General features: G+C 38.3%; 1 protein-coding gene across 4 annotated transcripts in view; it reads right to left on the minus strand.

Moving 5' to 3' along the window:
- Positions 1-20208, minus strand: part of NFIB (nuclear factor I B) — a 177697-nt gene that overhangs the window by 52811 nt on the left and 104678 nt on the right. For all 4 annotated transcript variants that reach the window (XM_086770112.1, XM_086770109.1, XM_086770111.1 and 1 more), the window contains exons 4-6: positions 13798-13866; positions 11535-11655; positions 9607-9725 (exon numbers count right to left, since the gene is read on the minus strand). In XM_086770112.1, the coding sequence (XP_086626238.1) occupies positions 9607-9725; positions 11535-11655; positions 13798-13866 (309 nt within the window). The remainder of the gene's footprint in view (positions 1-9606; positions 9726-11534; positions 11656-13797; positions 13867-20208) is intronic.

The raw sequence follows: 20208 nt of genomic DNA on the forward strand, positions 1-20208 counted from the left end.
CTCAAGGCACTCAGCTAGAAAATGAAATCAACATTGTAACCTTAACTGCAAAAGTCAGAAAAGTATTCCTAATTTCTAATGCAATAAGACTAAAGAGGCATTTGAGATAAAACAATGTAAGGGACATTGTTGATTTAGAAGCATTTAGGTTATGGCTTCTCCTTCATACTACTACTCCAGTCTAGACTGGTAACACTTTAGGATGGTTTAACAGGTGTGACGTATTAATTTAATAGTAGATCCAGCTGGGGAATGGATTTGAACTGAGATAAAATCACTAACTCACAAGGAAATGTACTACTTTGATCAAGTTTTATATAGTTTGTATGAAAGCAGTAAAAAAAGATAAATTAAGAACCTTTTCAAACGTATCTATATATACAGTACAGAAACAAAGAATCTATCAATGAAGGCAAAAAGGAGAGGTGCCTAAAAAAAAGTTACAATATGTGGGCTAAATTCATTTTTTCCATCTCATGGATGTACTGTACGTGGAAAAAAATGTCAGTGCAGCCAGCTTTGATTCATGAGATACTAAATACCTATTCCTTTGGTAACTGAAGATATTCTGCACCACATAGGTTAGACCATACAGAATAATACTTAAACTACAATTTCTAATAAGAGCTGATCAATTTCAAAAATACTAATGAAATCTCTTATTCAGCAACTTGGGAACAGAACAATTATACATAATAGCTCCTGGGCCACATCTTGCATTAAGACATGCATTTTGTCACTAATTTCAATCAAAGGACATCTAGAGTCACCATCAAGGTAAGAAGATGTTGCCATACTATAATCACAGCATAAATGCTATGCATACAAGAAAAGTATCATTTTGCACTTACATCTCTCACTGATGTGTATAGAGATGCATATGCTAGCCCTGAGTGTATTTAACTCAGTAATCACACATGGAAAACATGAATAGGCCTTGCCACAACATATTAGTGAAAATAAAAGACAAAGAACCTATAATGAGATTTTTTACAGTGACTTTATTGAGCAAATAACAGCCATTTCCAGGAACGCAAAAAAAAAAAAAAGCAAACCTTTTTGTATGCTTCCTACTGTATTTGTCTTTCTGTCTATATTTCTAAACATTTTATTACTCTTCATTCATTCAGAAACTGAAGTATACATGGGCTGAAGAAAAAGTCAAGTCCCTGCTCTGCTCAGAATAGAAACTTCCTTATCTGCTACTCTGAATATTTGAAGACACTATGAACAAGTTGTAAATTGGTCTAAAGCTATTCTAAACACAGAAAAACAGACACAATCTCTGTTGCTTTATTTTTGGAGAGAGTGTAAACTTAATATCTTTCTCACCCAATAATGGAAGATGTAAATTTTCTTGATGTACAAGCAACTTCACTCATTTTAAGACAACATTTTTACTGTTCTGCTCACGAATTTTTTTTTCTCTTTCACTGTCTTTTTAATTAAATAAGCATTTGAAAGCTCCTTCATCTATTTTTCTACACTTAGTGCCTTTCAAGCTCTAAGCATAAGGAAGCACTTTCCATCTTTATGAAAGCAATGTTTAACTTATTTTACGTACCAGCAGTTTTTCTTGTAAAATTGCCACTATGGAAACCAAAAGTAAACCAATTCCCTATTGATTTTAACTATATGTTGTAACTATCATGGCAGAACTACTGATGTTTAACAAGTAGACATAATGCTTATTCATTGAACACTACCAACATTTTGTTCTGCAACCAGGAAGAAAGAGGGGAACCCAACCTCTGGCCTCCCAGATGAGTCTTCCTTGCTAATGCTATTGTTTGTCATCATGATGCCACTTTCACAGCAGCCAAAAGGCTAAGAGAAGACATGGCTAAGAATTTTCTCTGGAAATACACTTTGAAAAGTTACGCTCGGTGAAAAATACCTCTCACTTTACAAAAGTGAAGCTATGAAAACTTATCAAGTGGCAGCATTTGACTACCGTGCACACATTACACTAGTTAAAAACACAGAAAATTCAGATAGATCTGATAAGGTGTGCATGGGTATGTGTGTATATATATATATGAAAGGTATGTGCACGTGTGTGTATACATTGACTAAAAAGTATTTTGAAACATTAAAAAATACAATGGTAGATGTAACAGAAGTCACTAACAAGACATAAATTGCTTTAAAACATGCTTTGACATACAAGGATTTTGAGAACTCAGACTGAGTCAAAAACACAGAAATGCATTTAACAGATATTCATCAAGGTAAATCTTTGCAAGATGAATTAATCTGTTAGATGGAGACTATGAGTTTCTAAAGCATTAACCTTCAGAAGGAGCACCAGGACCTGGAAAAAATCCTGAACTCTGCCCAACACAGGCCACCAAAAGGCCAAGGTGATCTGTTACCGTTCTCAACTCCTGGACCACATTAACTACTTCCTCTTTTAGCTCCCTCACTTCAGAAATGAGAACATCCATCTTTGACGGTCCATGAGAAGAAGGCCCAAGAAGGAAAGAGCCATCAGGAAGGACCCCAATGGGGAAGGAGTGTCCAGTGGGTGGGGAGAAAGCAAAAGGGGACAAGTGTCCAGAAGAGGGGTATCCAACAAAGGGGGTCGGGACCTGAGAAGTGGAGGGTCCAACAGCTGCTGGCCAATCAACGGGTGAAGGTGGTCCAGCTGTTTCAGTTTTAATGGTATGCTGGCATCTTGTCTCTTGACTGTTGGTGGAGGTGGGTGAGGTGTAAGAGAGTGAACATGATGAAGAAACTGTAAAATTAAAATTCACTTAATTGTATATTGACATTCAGTATTTCCAGATACCTGACTACTATAGAAATCCACAAGAATCTCTCCACTTTTATCATGACCAGTGCGCACTGGTCATAACCCCTGTTTTACTTATTACAACATACACAGCGCTGTAACACTGTACCAGTAAAACAGATTTCAAGGACAAATACTGAAATTGTCTGCAATTATGTTAATGCACTTTGTCAAGCTAGCTTTTAGAAGGGAAGCCATAGGTGCACACACAGTGCTCTGTTCTTCTGATATTCCTCTTTCCTTATGAGTTGAGGAAAAAGTATCTGATTTACTTACCAGCTAAAAATCAAGATGTTCACCAACAGTTCTTAGCCTATTACATCTGAAGTGTTTTCTACCCACTGCACTAGTTCCTAGTTTTGTTACATTTTTAATAACTTCTTCTCCCAAATGCAGAGGGTGATTTTTATTATTTTTTTTTTTACTGGATAAAAGTTTACCCTCCTCAGAATTTCTAAAACACTCAGAAATTTACTAATGCAGTCACTTCCATCTGTTTCACAAAGTATTACTACACACCTGTAGGAACTCAAAATTTTGCTTAATACAGAAACACGTAAAGAATTGAGTAACAGCAATCTGAAAAAAAGTAATACTACAAGAGATTTACAGCAAACTACTTTTTAGATCTAGATATACTTCCAACAGGTAGAAATGTGAGTAAGACATGATCCAGACATTATTGAAGTTAACAAGACATTCAATTGGAAAAACTGAGGTACAAGAAAGAACAAATAACTTGCACAAGATCTGACAGTAGACAAGGAATTGAACTCCTATTTTCATGTGAGGGCTCTATTTCTCAGTAATGCACCATTCTCAGAGATGACTTTTCACTTTCTTAGGCTCTAGGATTTTTGGAGGATGGTTAGTTTGAAGGCTAATGGTAGAGTGAATGTTTGGGACAAATCTTTACAGTTATAAACCTGCCTATTTGTTCTGCAGGAAGACCTCACACCTGTTTCAAAAAAATAATGCAAATAGAGAACTATTTGAAGTATTTTAACATAGCAAAAATAATGGCACAAACTACAGAATCTTCCCACAATAACTGAATGTATCTGAAATAAAAAACAATATTGTAAATCCATAGTAATATTTTTAATCTGTTTTTGAAACTGTTACACATACTCTTGTGGTTATGTATAATTTTAAAACAGTCACAAACTTTAGCAAGCCAATGAGGTAAACCTCCAAGACAGTATCATGGCTTCACAATCTTTTCTTTTCTTCCATAAGGACATATAATCTGACTTCAATAAATACAAATAAAAATTTATTTTAATACTAATTTTGTTTAATTAGAGGTTTTTTTATTTTTACATCAGAACAATAACATGCATAACAATACTAGAGCATTGGATAATAAAGCCACTGCTCATAACCTTTCGTGGACTGGCTTTGACCAACCTTATGCCATCTAAAGTTCTCATTTTTCAGATATGCTTACCTATTTCTGCACAGAGTTACATCTCCAAACAGCCAACTCCCCTAAAATAAACTACAAAACACAGTATCTAGAAATCTGATCAAAACTTTTCTGGAAGTAAAACAACAGGAAGAAGACAGATAACAGCAAAAAGGACAACATCTGGAGTTCTACAACTGAAAGCAGACTGTGGTAGGAGGAAGATTTTATTGCAGCTGGGCTAGATTTCTTTTTCTTAGTTTTACAAATGCCACATTCTGGATAAATCACAAGTACTCCTGTAGTCATGTTCCTGTCCCTCATGATGCACACCTTTGTCACCAAGGCTGAGGTACTTAATGTCTTCTTTGCCTCAGTCTTTAATAGCCAGACCAGTTATCCCCAAGGTGTTCAGCCCCCTGAGATGGAAGACGGGGACGGAGAGCAGAATTAATTCCCCACAATGCAGAAAGATGCAGTTATCGACCCACTAGGCCACCTGGACACTCACAAGTCTATGGGCCTGGATGGGATCCACCCGAGAGTACTGAGGCAGCTGGTCAAGGAGCTTGCCAAGCCACTCACCATCATTTATCAGCAGTTCCGGTTAACAGGAGAGGTCCCAGGCAACTGAAGGCTTGCCAATGTGGCGCCTATCTACAGAAGGAGGATGTGGGGAACTACGGGCCTGTCAGGCTGACCTCAGCACCAGGCAAGATTATGGAGTGGTTCATTTTGAGTGCACTCAACTGGCACATGCAGGACAACCAGGGGATTAGGCCCAGCCAGCATGGGTTCATGAAAGGCAGGTCCTGCTTGACTAACCTGATCTCCTTCTACTACCAGGTGACCCATTTAGTGGATGAGGGAAAGGCTGTGGGTGTTATCTGCCTGCACTTTAGCAAAGGCTTTGATACCATTTCCCACAGCATTCTTCTAGAGAAGCTGGTGGCTCATGGCTCGGACAGGTGTACCCTGCAATGGGCTAAAAAATGGCTGGATGGTTGAGCCCAGAAAGTCGTGGTGAATGGAGTTAAATTCAGTTGGCAGCTGGCCACAAGCAGTGTTCTGGGGCCAGTTCTGGGGCCAGTTCTGTTTAATATCTTTATCAATGATCTGGATGAGGGGATTGAGTGCTCCCTCAGTAAGTTTGCAGATGACACCAGATTGGGTGGGAGTGTCAATCTGCTCACGGGTAAGAAGGCTCTGCAGAGGATCTCGACAGGTTGGATTGATGGGTCAAGGTGAATTGTATGAGGTTCAACAAGACCAAGTGCTGGGTCCTACACTTCGGTCACAACAACCCCATGCAATGCTACAGGCTTGGGGAAGAGTGGGCAGAAAGCTGCCTGGCAGAAAAGGACCTGGGGATGCTGGTGGACAGCTGGATGAACATAAGCCAGCAGTCTGCCCAGGTGGCCAAGAAGGCCAACAGCATTCTGGCTTGTATCAGGAATACTGTGGCCAGCAGGAGTAGGGAAGTGATTGTGCCCCTGTACTCAGCACTGGTGAGGCCACACCTCAAATACTGTTTTCAGTTTTGGGCCCCTTAGTACAAGAAGGACCTTGAGTTGCTGGAGAGCATCCAGAGAAGGGCAACAAAGCTGGTGAAAGGTCTGGAGCACAAGTCTTATGAGGAGTGGCTGAGGAAACTGGGATTGTTTAGTCTAGAGAAGAGAAGGCTGAGGGGAGACCTTATGTCTCTCTACAACTACCTGAAAGGAGGTTGTGGTGAGGTGATGTTGGTCTCTTCTCCCAAGTCACTTGTGATAGGATGAAAGGAAATGGCCTCAAGTTGCAGCGGGGGAGGTTTAGATTGATTAGGAAACACTTCTTTACTGAAAGAGCAGTCAGGCACTGGAACAGGCTGCCCAAGGAAGTGGTGGAGTCACCATGCCTGGAGGTGTTCAAAACACACGTAGATGTGGCACTTTGGGACATGGTTTAGTGGATATGGTGATGTTAGGTTGGTTGTTGGTCTTGATGATTTTGGAGGTCTTTTCCAACCTTAAAGATTCTATGATTTTATGCTTGTGCAGTAGAGAAGCTGTAGAAACTGAGCATTACAACAGAATCATTCATACAGAATCACTCCTCTCCTGATGTCTACTTACCCACTAAAACTACATTATTTTTTTTTCCACAGGAAAATGCCTTTTTTCCACAGGAAAAAAAAAAGGTTCATCTAACCTGTTCCACCCCACTGCAAATTTTCATCTGTTACATTTTTAATCTCAGTATATTTCTGTGTTACCCATTAATCTTTGTCCTGTTCCCTCTATCAAAATAGTTAGATACCTCTTAGACACGTCTCAAAGTCCTACTTTATTCCAACCTGTTTCAGCTATCATTGTATCATTGTTTTACTGTGACTCTCTCCAGTTCCAAGCTACCACTGTCATCTCATTCCTGCTACTTTACAAATGCAGCTAAATAAAGATACGAAAAAACTTCATAATAAAAGAATCTTTCAAATCTATGTAATTTCTATTTCTATGAAAATACATTACATTTAGGTAGGCAGATGAAGAAACTAGATCTATTTCAGGTCAAAAGTTAGAAACTTTGCTCTGTCAAGTTCAAAACAGAGACAATGAAATATAAGTCAATAATGCTATCTCTTAATATCAACACTACCTCTGACTTTGTTTCTCTTAGAAAAGTTAAAACTGCATCACAGTAAGTAGGAGAGAAGCTACTTATGCATAAACACGAAACCTCTGCATATTTTCATTTGTGGGTGCTGTGGAATGATTCGTATTTCTGGTGCTGATGACCTTTGGAGACTGCCTGGAAAAGCAGTGCCTGTTGGGACTACATGAGCATCCCCTGGTGACAGTGGATGAACACAAAAGTGATCCCAAACAGCTTCTCCTTTTTTTTTTTTTTCATTTATGCCCAACCTCATATGACACACAGATCTCCATGGGAGAGAGGGAAGTAGCACCCTTGAGCTCTCTGGCATAGAAACTGCCTCCAAAATTTTATTTCTATTATTTTTGTGCTTACAGGCATAAGAAAACAGAATATACGTTTTCACAAAAATAATATCTAGGTAAGATCTCTGTGACCGAAAGGAGCTTTACACAGATACATGCTAGTACGAAAATGATCTAACAAATTAGCAGCAGAGCAAGCATGCCAGGAGCTGCCACATTGCCCTTCCCAATGAAGCCAGGTACCAAGGACAGGCAGTGTGGTCACTACCTTACAGTGTTTCCACAGCAGCTGGATAACCTCAGAAAGTGATTTGAGCTAAACATAAATAATTAGGGGAAAAAGGTTTTACTTCCCCCACTATAAGGCTTTTTCAGACTGTCCCTCTGAAAAGACATTTTAAGGATGGAAAAAACAAAGTCCCTCATAGTGTCTCAAAGACAACTTCTCGCCAGGGATCTGGTAAAATTTCACTAGGCACAGCAGTGCTGGAAAACAGGATATTTAGGGAGGAATGTAAACTCCAGGAAGCAAAACCAAAATACATTGATTCAAGTCTCTCTCTTTTATTCTCTCTTTCTCATCTTCTGGAGTTCTCTGGTTTATGAAACATATAGAGAGAGTTAAAGGCTGTTTCAGTCCCCAAGTCTAGCTACTCAATGGCACAGAAATTAAGTAAAAGTTAATTGTAAATCTGCTCAAGCAATCTGAACAATAACATTGTTCACTACTGATAAATGTGACACGAAGAAGACTGGTAAAACTGAACAAATCCAGTGTTCACAGAGCACAGCAGAATGATTCAGGAGCTAAAACTCTTTTTTAATTGCTAAAAAGCAATTGAGATAGTTGGGAGCTATAGAGACCATCTGTGAAAGGCTCTGTCAGCAGGACTCAGGCTCAGTTGTCCATGGTGTACTGCATTTCTCAGAAGCCCCTACAGCTCACTCAGCAGCACAAAAGGACTTCATTTCACAAGTGGGGATGTGTGGAGACCACTTCAGAGAGGAACGATTAGCTGTTTTCCCCACAATCACAAAAATAATTTCTTTTAAAAGCACAAAAATTAGTTGAGGCATAATCCTGCCTTTTATGAAAAATTGTAATGAAGCGTCATGGCGAAACAGATAACAGTCACCGAGGAAAATATTTTACAAAAGGAGGAAGATTCTGGCTGGCAGAATTGCTATTTTGCTGTTCTTAAATCTGGTTATGCAACGACAGACAAGATTTTTTTTTTTTTAATTCAACAGTGAATGGTGCAAACAGCTAGAAATAAGAAAATATCAGCACCTCCACGAGAAACAAAAAGTACAAAAGAAACAACAAAGAAAAGGACTAGTAAACAGTGTGTGAGAGAGAACACAGATCAGAGGGTAGGCAGAAGCAGACTAAAAAGAGACCAGCTATAACAAAAAAGTGAAAATAAAAGGCAGCTAAATTAAATACCAATCATACGCTACTTTACACATGAAGATGAAAGAGAAAACTTAGCAGGGGAAAAAAAAAAAAGAAAGAAAGAAAGAAAAAAAAAGAAGCCTAAAATGATATAACAATGAAGCAAGACCAAAGGGTTGGCTGGTTGCTGAAGAACTGAGTGCAACAACGAGCAGTGGACGGGGAAAAAGGTGGGAAAACACTGGAAGATCAGCAGAGGAAGCAACAGCATGTCTTTTTCACTATTTCACTTTTACATACTGTGCTGTACTTTTCACGGACTCTCCAAACAGCTGCAGCACCTCAGCCACAGGATCTGTTAACTAACACTGTTCAAATACATGCGAGTTTAAACACGTTTCCACATCACTAAGGTGAGGGAAAAGACGACACTGGCATCCAGGTTTATAAAGTATCAATTAAGACAACATGAGGGAAAGTGATGACAAGTAATTTTACTATTTTGACAGCCATAACTTTCTTCTCCACACAAACATGTTCCTTGCTTCTGATAACTCAAAACACAGCAGTGCTTACCAACATACGGATTTAGTGCCACAGAGCTATGTGTGGGCTCTTCAGAAAAAAGCCTATTTGACCTATGCTGAGTCACTAGCATGAGCTAAACGCGCATACAGGAGTCTGTCATGGTAAAATAGAAACTAAGTACACTAGTGTTGACTCAGCCACAGCATGGAGATGTTTTGGTTTTTACTTGAAGCCATTGTACTCAAAATCCTGCAGGGTGATCACAGAGTACACAATATCAAGTACCTCACTTGCCATACATCTTTTCAAACAATAGATAAGGCAGTCAACAGATGGAAAAATTATTATGTGGTTGTTTATATCATATCTTGTTGACTTGGTTTTAACTAGATTTTACAAAACCAGCAAATACACATACTAGACATAAAAATAATAATCCTTCTAAAAAGCCATAATTTTATTGCAGTAACAGAAAGGCAGATGCAGAGATTCATTGTATATTTGAATACACTTTGAGGTAAAATGGTCCTGTGTTACTCACCTTGATCTCTTTCATGCCATGTCCGACTCCCCGCAGCTGGTGAATTTGGAGAAGGATAAAAGTCTCCGGTCGGGCTCGGCTCCATATTTTCATCTATGGAGATAGTTTTGGGTCTTTTGCTGTTGAAGTAATATGAGATTTGTCAGTGAATACATTATGTAGCTAGTAGTGGTATATAAACTGTTTGGTTTTCAACAAATATTTCAATAGAAAGTAACTCAGGTATACAGAGCACAAAAGAAAAAGAGAATATTAGAGTTTACATTAACTTACACAGCAGATGTTATTTAATAATATGTAATGCAGGTATGTGCTAGCATTTTCACATGACTTAATATTTCAGAGATGGCATGAATGGGTAGTATATAAAAGTCAAACAACATTTGGCTTAACAACCAAGAAACCAGTTCCTGTAACCTACCAAAGAAAGGTTGTGTCATGAGAGTGTTAAATACTATGCAGAAATGATGAAAGCAAAACAAACTACTGGAAAAGTATTACTAATAAAGTCAAGGTAAAACAGGAACTTCTCTGAATATGTTAACATGGAAAAAAAAAAGTAGTTTACTGTATTTCACCAGGTTAAAATCCTAAGCTTTTCAAAGAGGTTTAACCTGAAACACAGACTCTTCTTTTTAGACTAGTTTAATTAAAAACAACAGGTCCAAATTTCAAGTCATGTTTTATAAAATGAGGCAGCATGTTGATACAGTGGAGGGAAGTCAAGTTTGTTCGTAACAATATATACTGAAGCTGTTATGTTGAGGTTTTAATGGTGGTGCTGGTGGTGGCAGTATCATTATTGTTGTTGTTGTTGTTGTTGTTGTTATTATTATTATTACTATGACAACACTGTGAGAATTAATCTATGGATTTCTAAAACGTAGTACGTGAACGGCCAAGCCAAAAATACAATGGAATGAAATATGGGAACATGAGCAAAATAACTCAGAGGCACCAAGTGCTGGTGGAAGAGCACCCCAGCCCCCTGACAGCCCTGTTAAATCCTGTCCCACTGTGCAGACACTTCGTGGTACACTGGGGTGCAGAAATGTGGGGCAATGAGAGATCCTGTAGTGCTTATGATTTCATGGTACATCGGACAGTTTCAGAAAAGCAAGGGATCCCTGGGGTGTGACAGACAGTACATTTATCTGGGAGTCAGAAGGAGGCACAGCAGGTTCTCCACCTCTGTGGGCCTGCCACAAGGACTGGAAGGAGATCTTTCTCAGACTCGGGAGAAGGGAGCATGTTGAAGCAAGGAAGAAGTGGGTTCCCACGATCAAACTCCCTGTAGCAGGCCCATGGAGACCCTCAAGAAACACTAGAGACCCTGTGACAACTTCACATGCTCCTCCTCGTTCCTACGGTGCAGGGAAATGCCCCTTGTAAGGGTGAGGCAGGAAACATACTTTCATGAGCTGGAGTGGTGCCACACATAAAGATACCTTGTCTTTATATACGTGTCCTAACATCTTTTCCACAGGAAATAGTATCTGTCCCAGCATATCATTCAAGACAGAGGTCCAAGAGGGAGCCCTCAAAGACAGCCTTTGTGCCTGCAACCACGCCATGGCATCGAGCCCTGCCAGCAGGTTCCCAGCTGCTAGACTTTCCTGTAACTCAGCAGCAGATTCAGGATGCATTGCTTTTCTCTTGGAAGATTATTTAGTGAGCCCTTCAAACCCTGACAAAAGTTATTATTGTCTTCAATATCAACAGCAATGACAGGTAATATTGACACAACTGCAAATGACAAGATTTGTACCATATATATGTATACATAGATTATGGTAATGTATGTAAGTAGGCTACCTCACAAAATCAGTGGAAATTCATAAAATAGTTGTCTATTGACCGTATTTATGAATTGCTTGTCCTACACTATTAAACCTGGTTTCACACTAGCACTCATTTCAAGTTTTTACCTGCTCGGTGGAGAGGACAAGGACCTCTGTAGATTTACACCCGAATTCATATCATGGTAATACGGCTGGCTCGGAAGCTCTCCAATTGGGAAGTTCACTCCAGTTCCCTGTGTTATGGGTGCTGAAAAACACATCATCATCATGAGTTCAAAGATAATCTTATATCTTTTTAGCCATCTTTTCATTTTTTACCACTGGGAAAAACATCAAGATGTTACTACATGTATCTAATTTTCTGTATCTTGCAGAAATCAAGAACAGACAAGTTCTGTCAATATTTACATATCTAAAAAGTGAATTATCTTCCCCAGTCCCTAGAAATCCTTCAGCAGTTATGCAGACATAATACATTTGTTGTATAACAGATAACCTGAAATAATCAATATGAAAAAGGTAACACAAACCTCAGCACAAATTCAAGCCATCTGTAGAAGGACTTCTGTAATGAATGAGGCAGGGTTTATAAGGACAGCTAACATTATTTATTAAGGAACTCAAATAACTGGAAAGAACAAACTTGGTGACATATAAACTCTTTTTCCTTTAGTGTTAACTCCTTTGTATCAATAATAGCCTTCCGTGATGACAGCATGTTTTGCTGCCTCTTTTTTTTTTTCACCCAGTGCCACAGGTTTTGGCATATGTACACCCACACTGCTTTGCATGTGTACACCTACATGCAAACACACACTCAGTGTTATCTGCACCTCCTTACAGAGTCTGTGTACCATGCGTCTTGGCATTTCAAGAATAAATTATATGTTACATATTGTGGTGTATTTACCTTTGTTCACTGTCTGTACATTGTGCATTTTAACTACCTTTGGCACTTAAAAGAATAATTGCATGTTGTGCAATGTATCTGGAGGTTTGTATTTTTTCTGACAGTTAAAGTACAACTCTGTTGCGGCTTGAGGTTAAACAAATGCATGGTAAGAAATCCCACAGAAACCACATGCTATAAAGCTTATTATTAGAAGTATAACATTTATAACAGCTGCAGAAGGTATGATTTCATAACGGAACTACAATATTGATTCTTAATCTGAATGCCTTGATACCTTAAAATGTATTTAACCACCTGACAGCTAAAAGAAAACTGTATTTTGCACATCCTCAGCCTCCTAAAACAGCAAAATCATATACTCAGCATGCACAAAACTCAGTAAGTCGTAACACAGCAGGATGGCAATGCTCAATATTTTGCTGAAGGTCTTAACATAATTTTAATTGTTGAGTACTAATTTCTGACCACAGCAAACGAAATGACACATTCACCTTAAGCCTCACTAAGTTAATTGAATTCCTCAAGCATCCTGACCTGGCATGAATTAATTCCTGTGCAAAATTTGGAGAGACAGTTTTGGAAACATGTGTCTCACTGGTTTTGTCCTCACCTCATCAGAAAAGAGATTTTCCTGGACCATTCAGTTGTCATAATGTTGGTGGCACCACTGCGGACACTTCTAACTATAACTTTCAAGTATTTTTATTCACTTCCTAATGAAGGCTTAAGATAAATACTTTAATAGTGTTGATACTAAAGGGAGAAAAGAAGCGTTCAGAAAGCAATGTCAAATGAAAATATGCACTGGTTTTAAGTCATACTATTATAGCAAATTATTAGATGCCAATGAAACAGATCTTATTTATATTCACTTTTTTTTTCTTCTTTCTTCTATAAAAGCTTCATCTGTCCTTTTTTTCTTTTTTTTGCATGTTTGTGTGTGTAACATTTCTGATGCCAAAACAAGCCAATGTAATTAGAAATTCAACTACATCCAGTGCTATGAGTAAAAGAAACACAAGCATATAATGCATTAAGTTAGTCATCCTCTACATCCATGCTGCGATTTTACTTTTAAGAGTTACAAATTCAAAAATAAACTAAAAGAATAATCAGATGGTTTAAGAAAATCCAAGGATGTGTAAGACAACCTTAAAAAGTTGCAAGTTAACAAACAGAAACTTTTGTTATGTGTGGTAATCCTATTGACATATCCATCCATTAAGCTACACGGAGGGACACAAAACATTGATTCAATCCTTAAATATCAAAGAGGCGAAAGTACACTTCTGTTTGTTTTATTACAAAAACATCCAAGATGAACTGTAATATTGTGGTCAAAGATACCAAAGTTGTGTGTCATTATAGGCATTTCCTATGCATCTTAAATCTTGGGGAGAAAAAAAAAATCAAGAAAAAATCCTTCACTTGATTATAGCAGGCTTTGGAAATTATTAAATGCAAATGATAACTTACTTCTGGACACTCTCACAAGTTCTGACACGTTGAACACTCCAGATTTTACAAAACTATCCTCAAGGTACACTGAAAAAGATGACAATACTTTAATCAGTATGATAAGAAGATTAATAAATAACCATAGACAGGTATATACACCAGCTAACAACAGTATCAACACAGTCCCAGAACTATAATACAAAGACCAAAGTACACTGAAAGCCAATCACAGGATCTAATGAGAGCTGAAAATCAGGCAGAGGTGCAAAAAAATCTTGAGGAGTTGTGAGAAAGCACTTTTAAAATATAAGTATGAAAATTAACAGGAAATACACTGAGTTCCTAGCTAACCATCCAGAAAATGTCTAAAAAAAAAATAGTTCCTTTTATTAGTATCTTCAGTTTTTACGTTAGTATTGAACTAAGAACTGTATCAGCTGGACTAAGTGCCTTCACCATAGAGCAGTCCTGTCCCCACACACATTTCTGCTAAACAGATTTTTACTTAACTCGTACCCTGCTGAGGTAAGAGCTTACACTACCACCTCCATTACCAAATCATCACCTCTGAGGCAGATGAGGGTTTTACTTATATCTCCAGTAAAAGCAGGACCTGGACAAAACAGCTGAGCTATTCAGTTGTTTTTTTATATACATGCTGAATTACATATCTAGAAATCAATGTTTAAGAAACCATATATTATTGTTTTGGCTTATGTTTACTTATTCTAAGATAAATATATATGATATACTTTCCCTGCCATGAAATTCAGGCACAAGTTGGCAGTACAGCAGTAAAACAACAGCTGATAATCAAGACTTATCTCAGCAGTGTAACTAGATAACCTTATTAGAAGAGAGCTGAGAAGGCCATGTTTCTGTGGAAGTCTCATATCAATAATCACTGCATAAGCTGACTGGACTGAGTTTGAGATTACATGACATCACAGCACTTATGGGTAGGAATGCCAACCATTTACCAACAGAAATATTTAGATCTACGCTTGCTGCATATGGCTACTCCAACTGTATTACTTTTTCATTTGCATTCATGTGAGACGGTGCACTAAGAATTTCTTACTGTGGTTTCTCTAGTCTCTTTTCTGAATTAATACAGACCTTTTTTTCTTTCGGAAATACACTGTCAATATTCTGTTCCAAATGTCTGAATCAGTAAAAGCACTCTAAATGTCTTAACTAACAAAACCAACATACAAATTAAAAAGGCACCTACTGAAATATCTTCCTGATTTGAAAAGCAATGGTTCAGTACTATTCTCTTTGGGTTTCTTTTGGCAATTACTGCTTTCATCTTCAAGTAATTTAAGAAAACTTGAAGAATCAGAAAAGTGACCGTAAAAGTAGTACACTTCACTTGAAAGATCTGTCCTTGGTATATCTGGAGAAACCTTTACTTACTTCTCAGGACCAAACAAAGAGGGCAAAGGCAAAAAGAGTGGTTTTCACTGCTTACTAGCAGTCTTACTAGGTCTACAGAGCAGCCTCACCCAGCCCCTCTGATATTATTTACCGGTGCAGGTATAAACAATGCATCTGACAACTCAAGCTGAAAGAATGTGAATGCATCCCACTGAGCAGATTTCCTGACATTTCTGTGAGGCTGTTACACCTACAAGCGAATGTCATTCTTCCCCAGCTGACAGTGCTGGTTATCGCAGGAGCAAGCGCAGTGGGCATGCGGAGCACCACAGGCCTGTGGGATCATCCTGAACAACATTATGCCAATGTCATCATTTTCTCATCATCCAGTCAACATCACTTCATACAACATCCCTGCATGTCCTTATTTCCACTAGTACCTCTGCAGGTCTCCCTCTCCTTTTTCTTCACTTCCTTTCACATTCCTCTCCCTCTCATTTTCAGCAGCTTCTCTCTATATCCATTACTTTTTCCTCTCTTATCGTCCTTCACCTGAATGTTGCAGGCTTCTCTACAACCTTATTCATCTCCAGTTTCTAAGAAATAAGAGCCTTTCTCTTCCATATTCTGCATTTTCTTTCATCCTTTCTCTGTGGTTTTTTTTTATGTGGATGAAAACATGACATGGCTTCTCAAATATTTACTTCTTTATTTGACAGAACTTGACATATCCATATCACAAAAAAAAACTGCGAAGAGTTAATGATTCTTTTCCCCTTCTTCCTCAGTTTTCATTTTTTAAACTAAGAATGGGAAAGCTGGATGAATGCTAATAAATCCTCCAACAATGGCAATCTTTCTGTTCTCTGCCTATTTCATCGAGCAGGAACAGTCTGAAGTAGTACACGAAAGGGAGATTTCCAAAGAAAAATTTGGTTTCTGGATTTTAGTTGGCCTGTAAGTGAAGTCTGGCTTAAAGCCAGTGCACAAACATGCAGCCAGCTCTGGCGCTGGTAATGAGACAAGACTGAACTTCTCTGCTGCTTATCCAAATACCACTACTTTGAAGCACAACTTCTCTCATTCAAGTTAGGCTAACGTGAGAGGAGCTTTACCCAAGCGTAGATTAGTACAGCTATCATTACAGTGAGAACAAGCCTCAGGGCTCATATTAAAAAAAGAAAATGCCCACGTAGGATTTTATATGTAAGAACACTGATGCACACATGTATGTGCACACATAGACACACACACGTGTTTAATCTTCAGCCTCCTCTCATGAATTAGTTCTTCTCACTGGCAATACTGAGAATACCCACATAACATAAAGAGCAATACGGTGTGTTTCTCTCCTTGTGATAATGAAATGGGAACCAGGAAAAAATTCTGCCACTGAGTGGTGTCACTATTCATCACCTGCTCACAGAAGGATGCGTTGTTGACTGATGGATCACAATCTTTCATTCAGGTTTCATCCTACCTTGAACGGTCCAAATATAATGACACCCACAGATATATGCAAATGCTTTGCCTAGCATTAGGAAAGAGAGGGAAACTGGAGCTATCGTCAATCTCAATCAACTTAAAAAACAGCTTGAAATTTTTCTCTATGAAGTGTGACAAAATACTATAAAAAATTGATGCAACAATAAATAGGGACTGAGCGACACCATCCTGACCCTTATGTTCTAACAGGGAAGGTGAATTCCAGTGGTGCCTCTGAGTGCAAAAAAATAAACACAGTATGTTCAGTTCCAGTAGACTTCAACAGTTTTAACTAGTTAGAAAGACAATCCGTGGTATGTTACAGAACTGTTCGTGGCTCCCAGCTGTGCAACAGGAAAATGTTCTGTGCCATTAAACTGTGGTAATTTGTTGCAGAAACATGCACTCTACATACAATAACTGGTAAACAGCAAGGCTGTATGCAGCAGGACCACAGTATAGGACATTTTGACTTTATGGCGTGAGCCATTGTCTTTTACCTTTTGAAGCTGATCTCCCTACTGAATGAGAGTTAACATTCATATTTACATTATTACACTGCAAGTAAGAAAAAAAAATATGTGGTGATACCCCGTACAGTATAGGTCTTACTGTTTTTTTTTTTTAATTAAGCAGTCCCTAATACACTGCTTGCATTAACATGTTAAAGAGCCTTAAATTAGCATTCTTGGTGTGTGTTTCTGATCTGTTCAGTACAGAAACTAACGCACTTGATAAAAGTCTATTGTTGTATTCCTTATAGAGGATTTAGTGTACCTTTTGATGGTCATGACAACACTTTGCTGTCTTTATTCAAATCTAACATAAGTACCAAATAGTGTCATTCACTAAAACTCACCTTGTCTGAGAGATGACGCTCTCTGAAATGCATTTCACTAATTGTCATTATTCTTTAAAATCTGAGTTCTACAAAAAGAACATGTCTGCTAAAACCACCATAGTGCAATTCTGAATAAACAGTCAGCAACTTCCAAAGCCCATAAATAACAGTGGATTTTCTTCTGTATTTCCTTTTAGTTTTGGCACAGACTAAGTATAAAATCTGTCTTCTCTCTTTACTTTTTTTATGGAAAACTCATTTCTGAAAAATATATTTTCCAAACAATACTGCAATGACCAGATCAGTGCCACTAAGGATGAAAGATCAGCAGGTTAGGCCGAGCAGCAGCTCTGATCAAGCTCCCCTCTACAGTCAGTAACAGGAGGAACCCTCTGTAATGCCTCCAACTGCTGTAAAGGGTATTCTGTCCTAACCTTTATGTGTCTTCCACTCGATTCCTGTGCTGTGCCTTCAAGAGCTGAGTTACAAGGATAGCTTTTAAACATGCTAAGACTTAAAATGGAGGGGGAAAAAAAAAAAAAGCTGTTTAAAACGACTGAAAAATATTTTCAGTTTGCACTAACATGTACTGTAACGGGCTTGTTCTCACATTACTTAGAAGCTTACCAGTGACGTCTGGCTTTACAAATCTTTAACCAACCTTTTTTATGTCTTCTGATTTAATTGTACTTTTATGAATAGAACGCCTGTTTATGTTCTGCTGCATATTGACTAGTGCCAAAACATTAGATTGCTTCCTGGTATCATTAAACATGTAGTTTTTTCACTGATACAGCCTTGATTTTGAGCAACTTATAAAACAGAAGTACGGATCCAAACAGTGCAGGAAACAATTTGTATTACTGTACTTTTATTTCTGGATGTTTAAGAAGACTAATTACACAGCAGAAGATAGATTTACTAACAGTGGGACAAGTTCAGCATCAGGAGCTACTGTGACAAGAAAGGCTGGAAGCTTCAGCCTGGTGTACAAAACAACAGCAGAGAGCTGTAGATTGACTTGAAGTTATACAGTGCAATGTTCTGGATGCTGCTACAGGTTTGTTTGACTTCTAAAATGGCTACAATTAAAGATTAAACCATTTCATTGCATAGCTTCTTTTGTTTGAGCCTTTGAAAACTGACTTTGTAAGGATCGGATCTTGCTGCTTTCTGCAAAATCCAACTTTTACAGGAAGGTCTTTAATTTCAGCAAGAATCCTAGTGGCATACATCTACTAGTCACAGTCGGAACTGTGAATAATTAGTAGTGAAAAATTAGTCACACACTGTTCATAGTAAGTTATCAGTCAGTAGAACTGCAGTTTGTTTTCTTATTGCATGCATTTTGAAGCATTTCTTAAAGGCAGTTAAGGGTCGATAACATGAGCCAAGGAGTGACACAGAAGATTTCTGTGATTATGTCATTTGAAACAGTTGAACAGCCAGAGAATGAGGCTATTTTGGTTATCACACGATTGTCTCTGGCCTTGTTGCACACCCACAGTTTCTTTTGGTTTTTCTCCTGAAAGTTGCAATGGTGTTGTAACTGGGACAAGAAAAAAAAAAAACATGTTGCAAAAAGATTCCCTGACTCCATTGAACTTTTAGCACAACAAGGAACTAAGAAGCTGTCTGTGCCATTTTCAAAAAGAAATAAGATTTCCAATATATATCCTATAATATCCTCCAATGTTGCAGTAATTTGAACAAGTAAACACGTGGTTTAATGGACTCTGGAATCCATGTACTGGAATCCATGAAGTGGGTTACCCCAAGACCTAGCAAGAAACAGAAAGGGTAACTAACACAAATGCATATGGCCTTCAATGCCAGAAGGTATCAGATTATATACAAATTATAGCCAAGATTTAAAAAGAGGTTGGAGGAGCTGCTTTTTAACAGCTATAGGACTACCAGATACCAAAAAAAAAAGAATTTTCTGGTGCCAAAGCAGGTTTCTGGACTTCTAACTGGTAATGTAAGAGTTTTTAGTAAATTCTTGCTCTGTGTATGCTTTGAAGTAAAAACCATTGTGCTCATCATTGAACATACCGGCATCAGAAGTGATCTTAGCATAATTTATTTAAACCATAGGTTCATAAAGAAGGATACTCTATGCTAACAAAAATTCAGAAGTAATCCTAAGCCAGTAGACAGTAGTAATTACCCACACCAAATTTCAAACCATCATGCAAGGCCAAAAACTCCTCCTCTTGGAAAAAGGGGCCATACAATCTGTGCAGGTTCCTGATTGTTGAGATAGCACAGCTGCGCTCTGCCCCCAGAACGCCCCGCCTGGCTCAGGGCTGGGAGGCTGAGGAGGAAGAGTATCACCTCTCAATCACTGGCATTACTAACTCATAGAACATTTGGGAAAAGGAGAACTCCACAGAAAATCAAGCCCTGACCAAACCCAACCCTGTTTTATTTGAAGATCACTATCTGAGATGGCACGGCTGCAGGCATACGGGAAACAGCAAGCATTTCAGAATATCCACTACCATGCTGAAAAAGCGAAGTGAATATGTTTGTTTGTTTAAATACAATTCTGTCTGAATCCCTAAACTGCTACTATGGCATTATTGCTTTCACAAGAAAAGCTGCTTATAGTGATGAGGCCAGGGAATATCTCTTCTGTTCCTATTAATTAGGGGGCTAATTCCCCATCCACAAGAGGGTAACTTGCAATACACTAAAATAATGAAACCATCTGTGTTCTG

This window comes from Chlamydotis macqueenii, chromosome Z, assembly GCF_036417535.1.
Source record: "Chlamydotis macqueenii isolate bChlMac1 chromosome Z, bChlMac1.mat, whole genome shotgun sequence".
NCBI lineage: Eukaryota > Metazoa > Chordata > Aves > Otidiformes > Otididae > Chlamydotis > Chlamydotis macqueenii.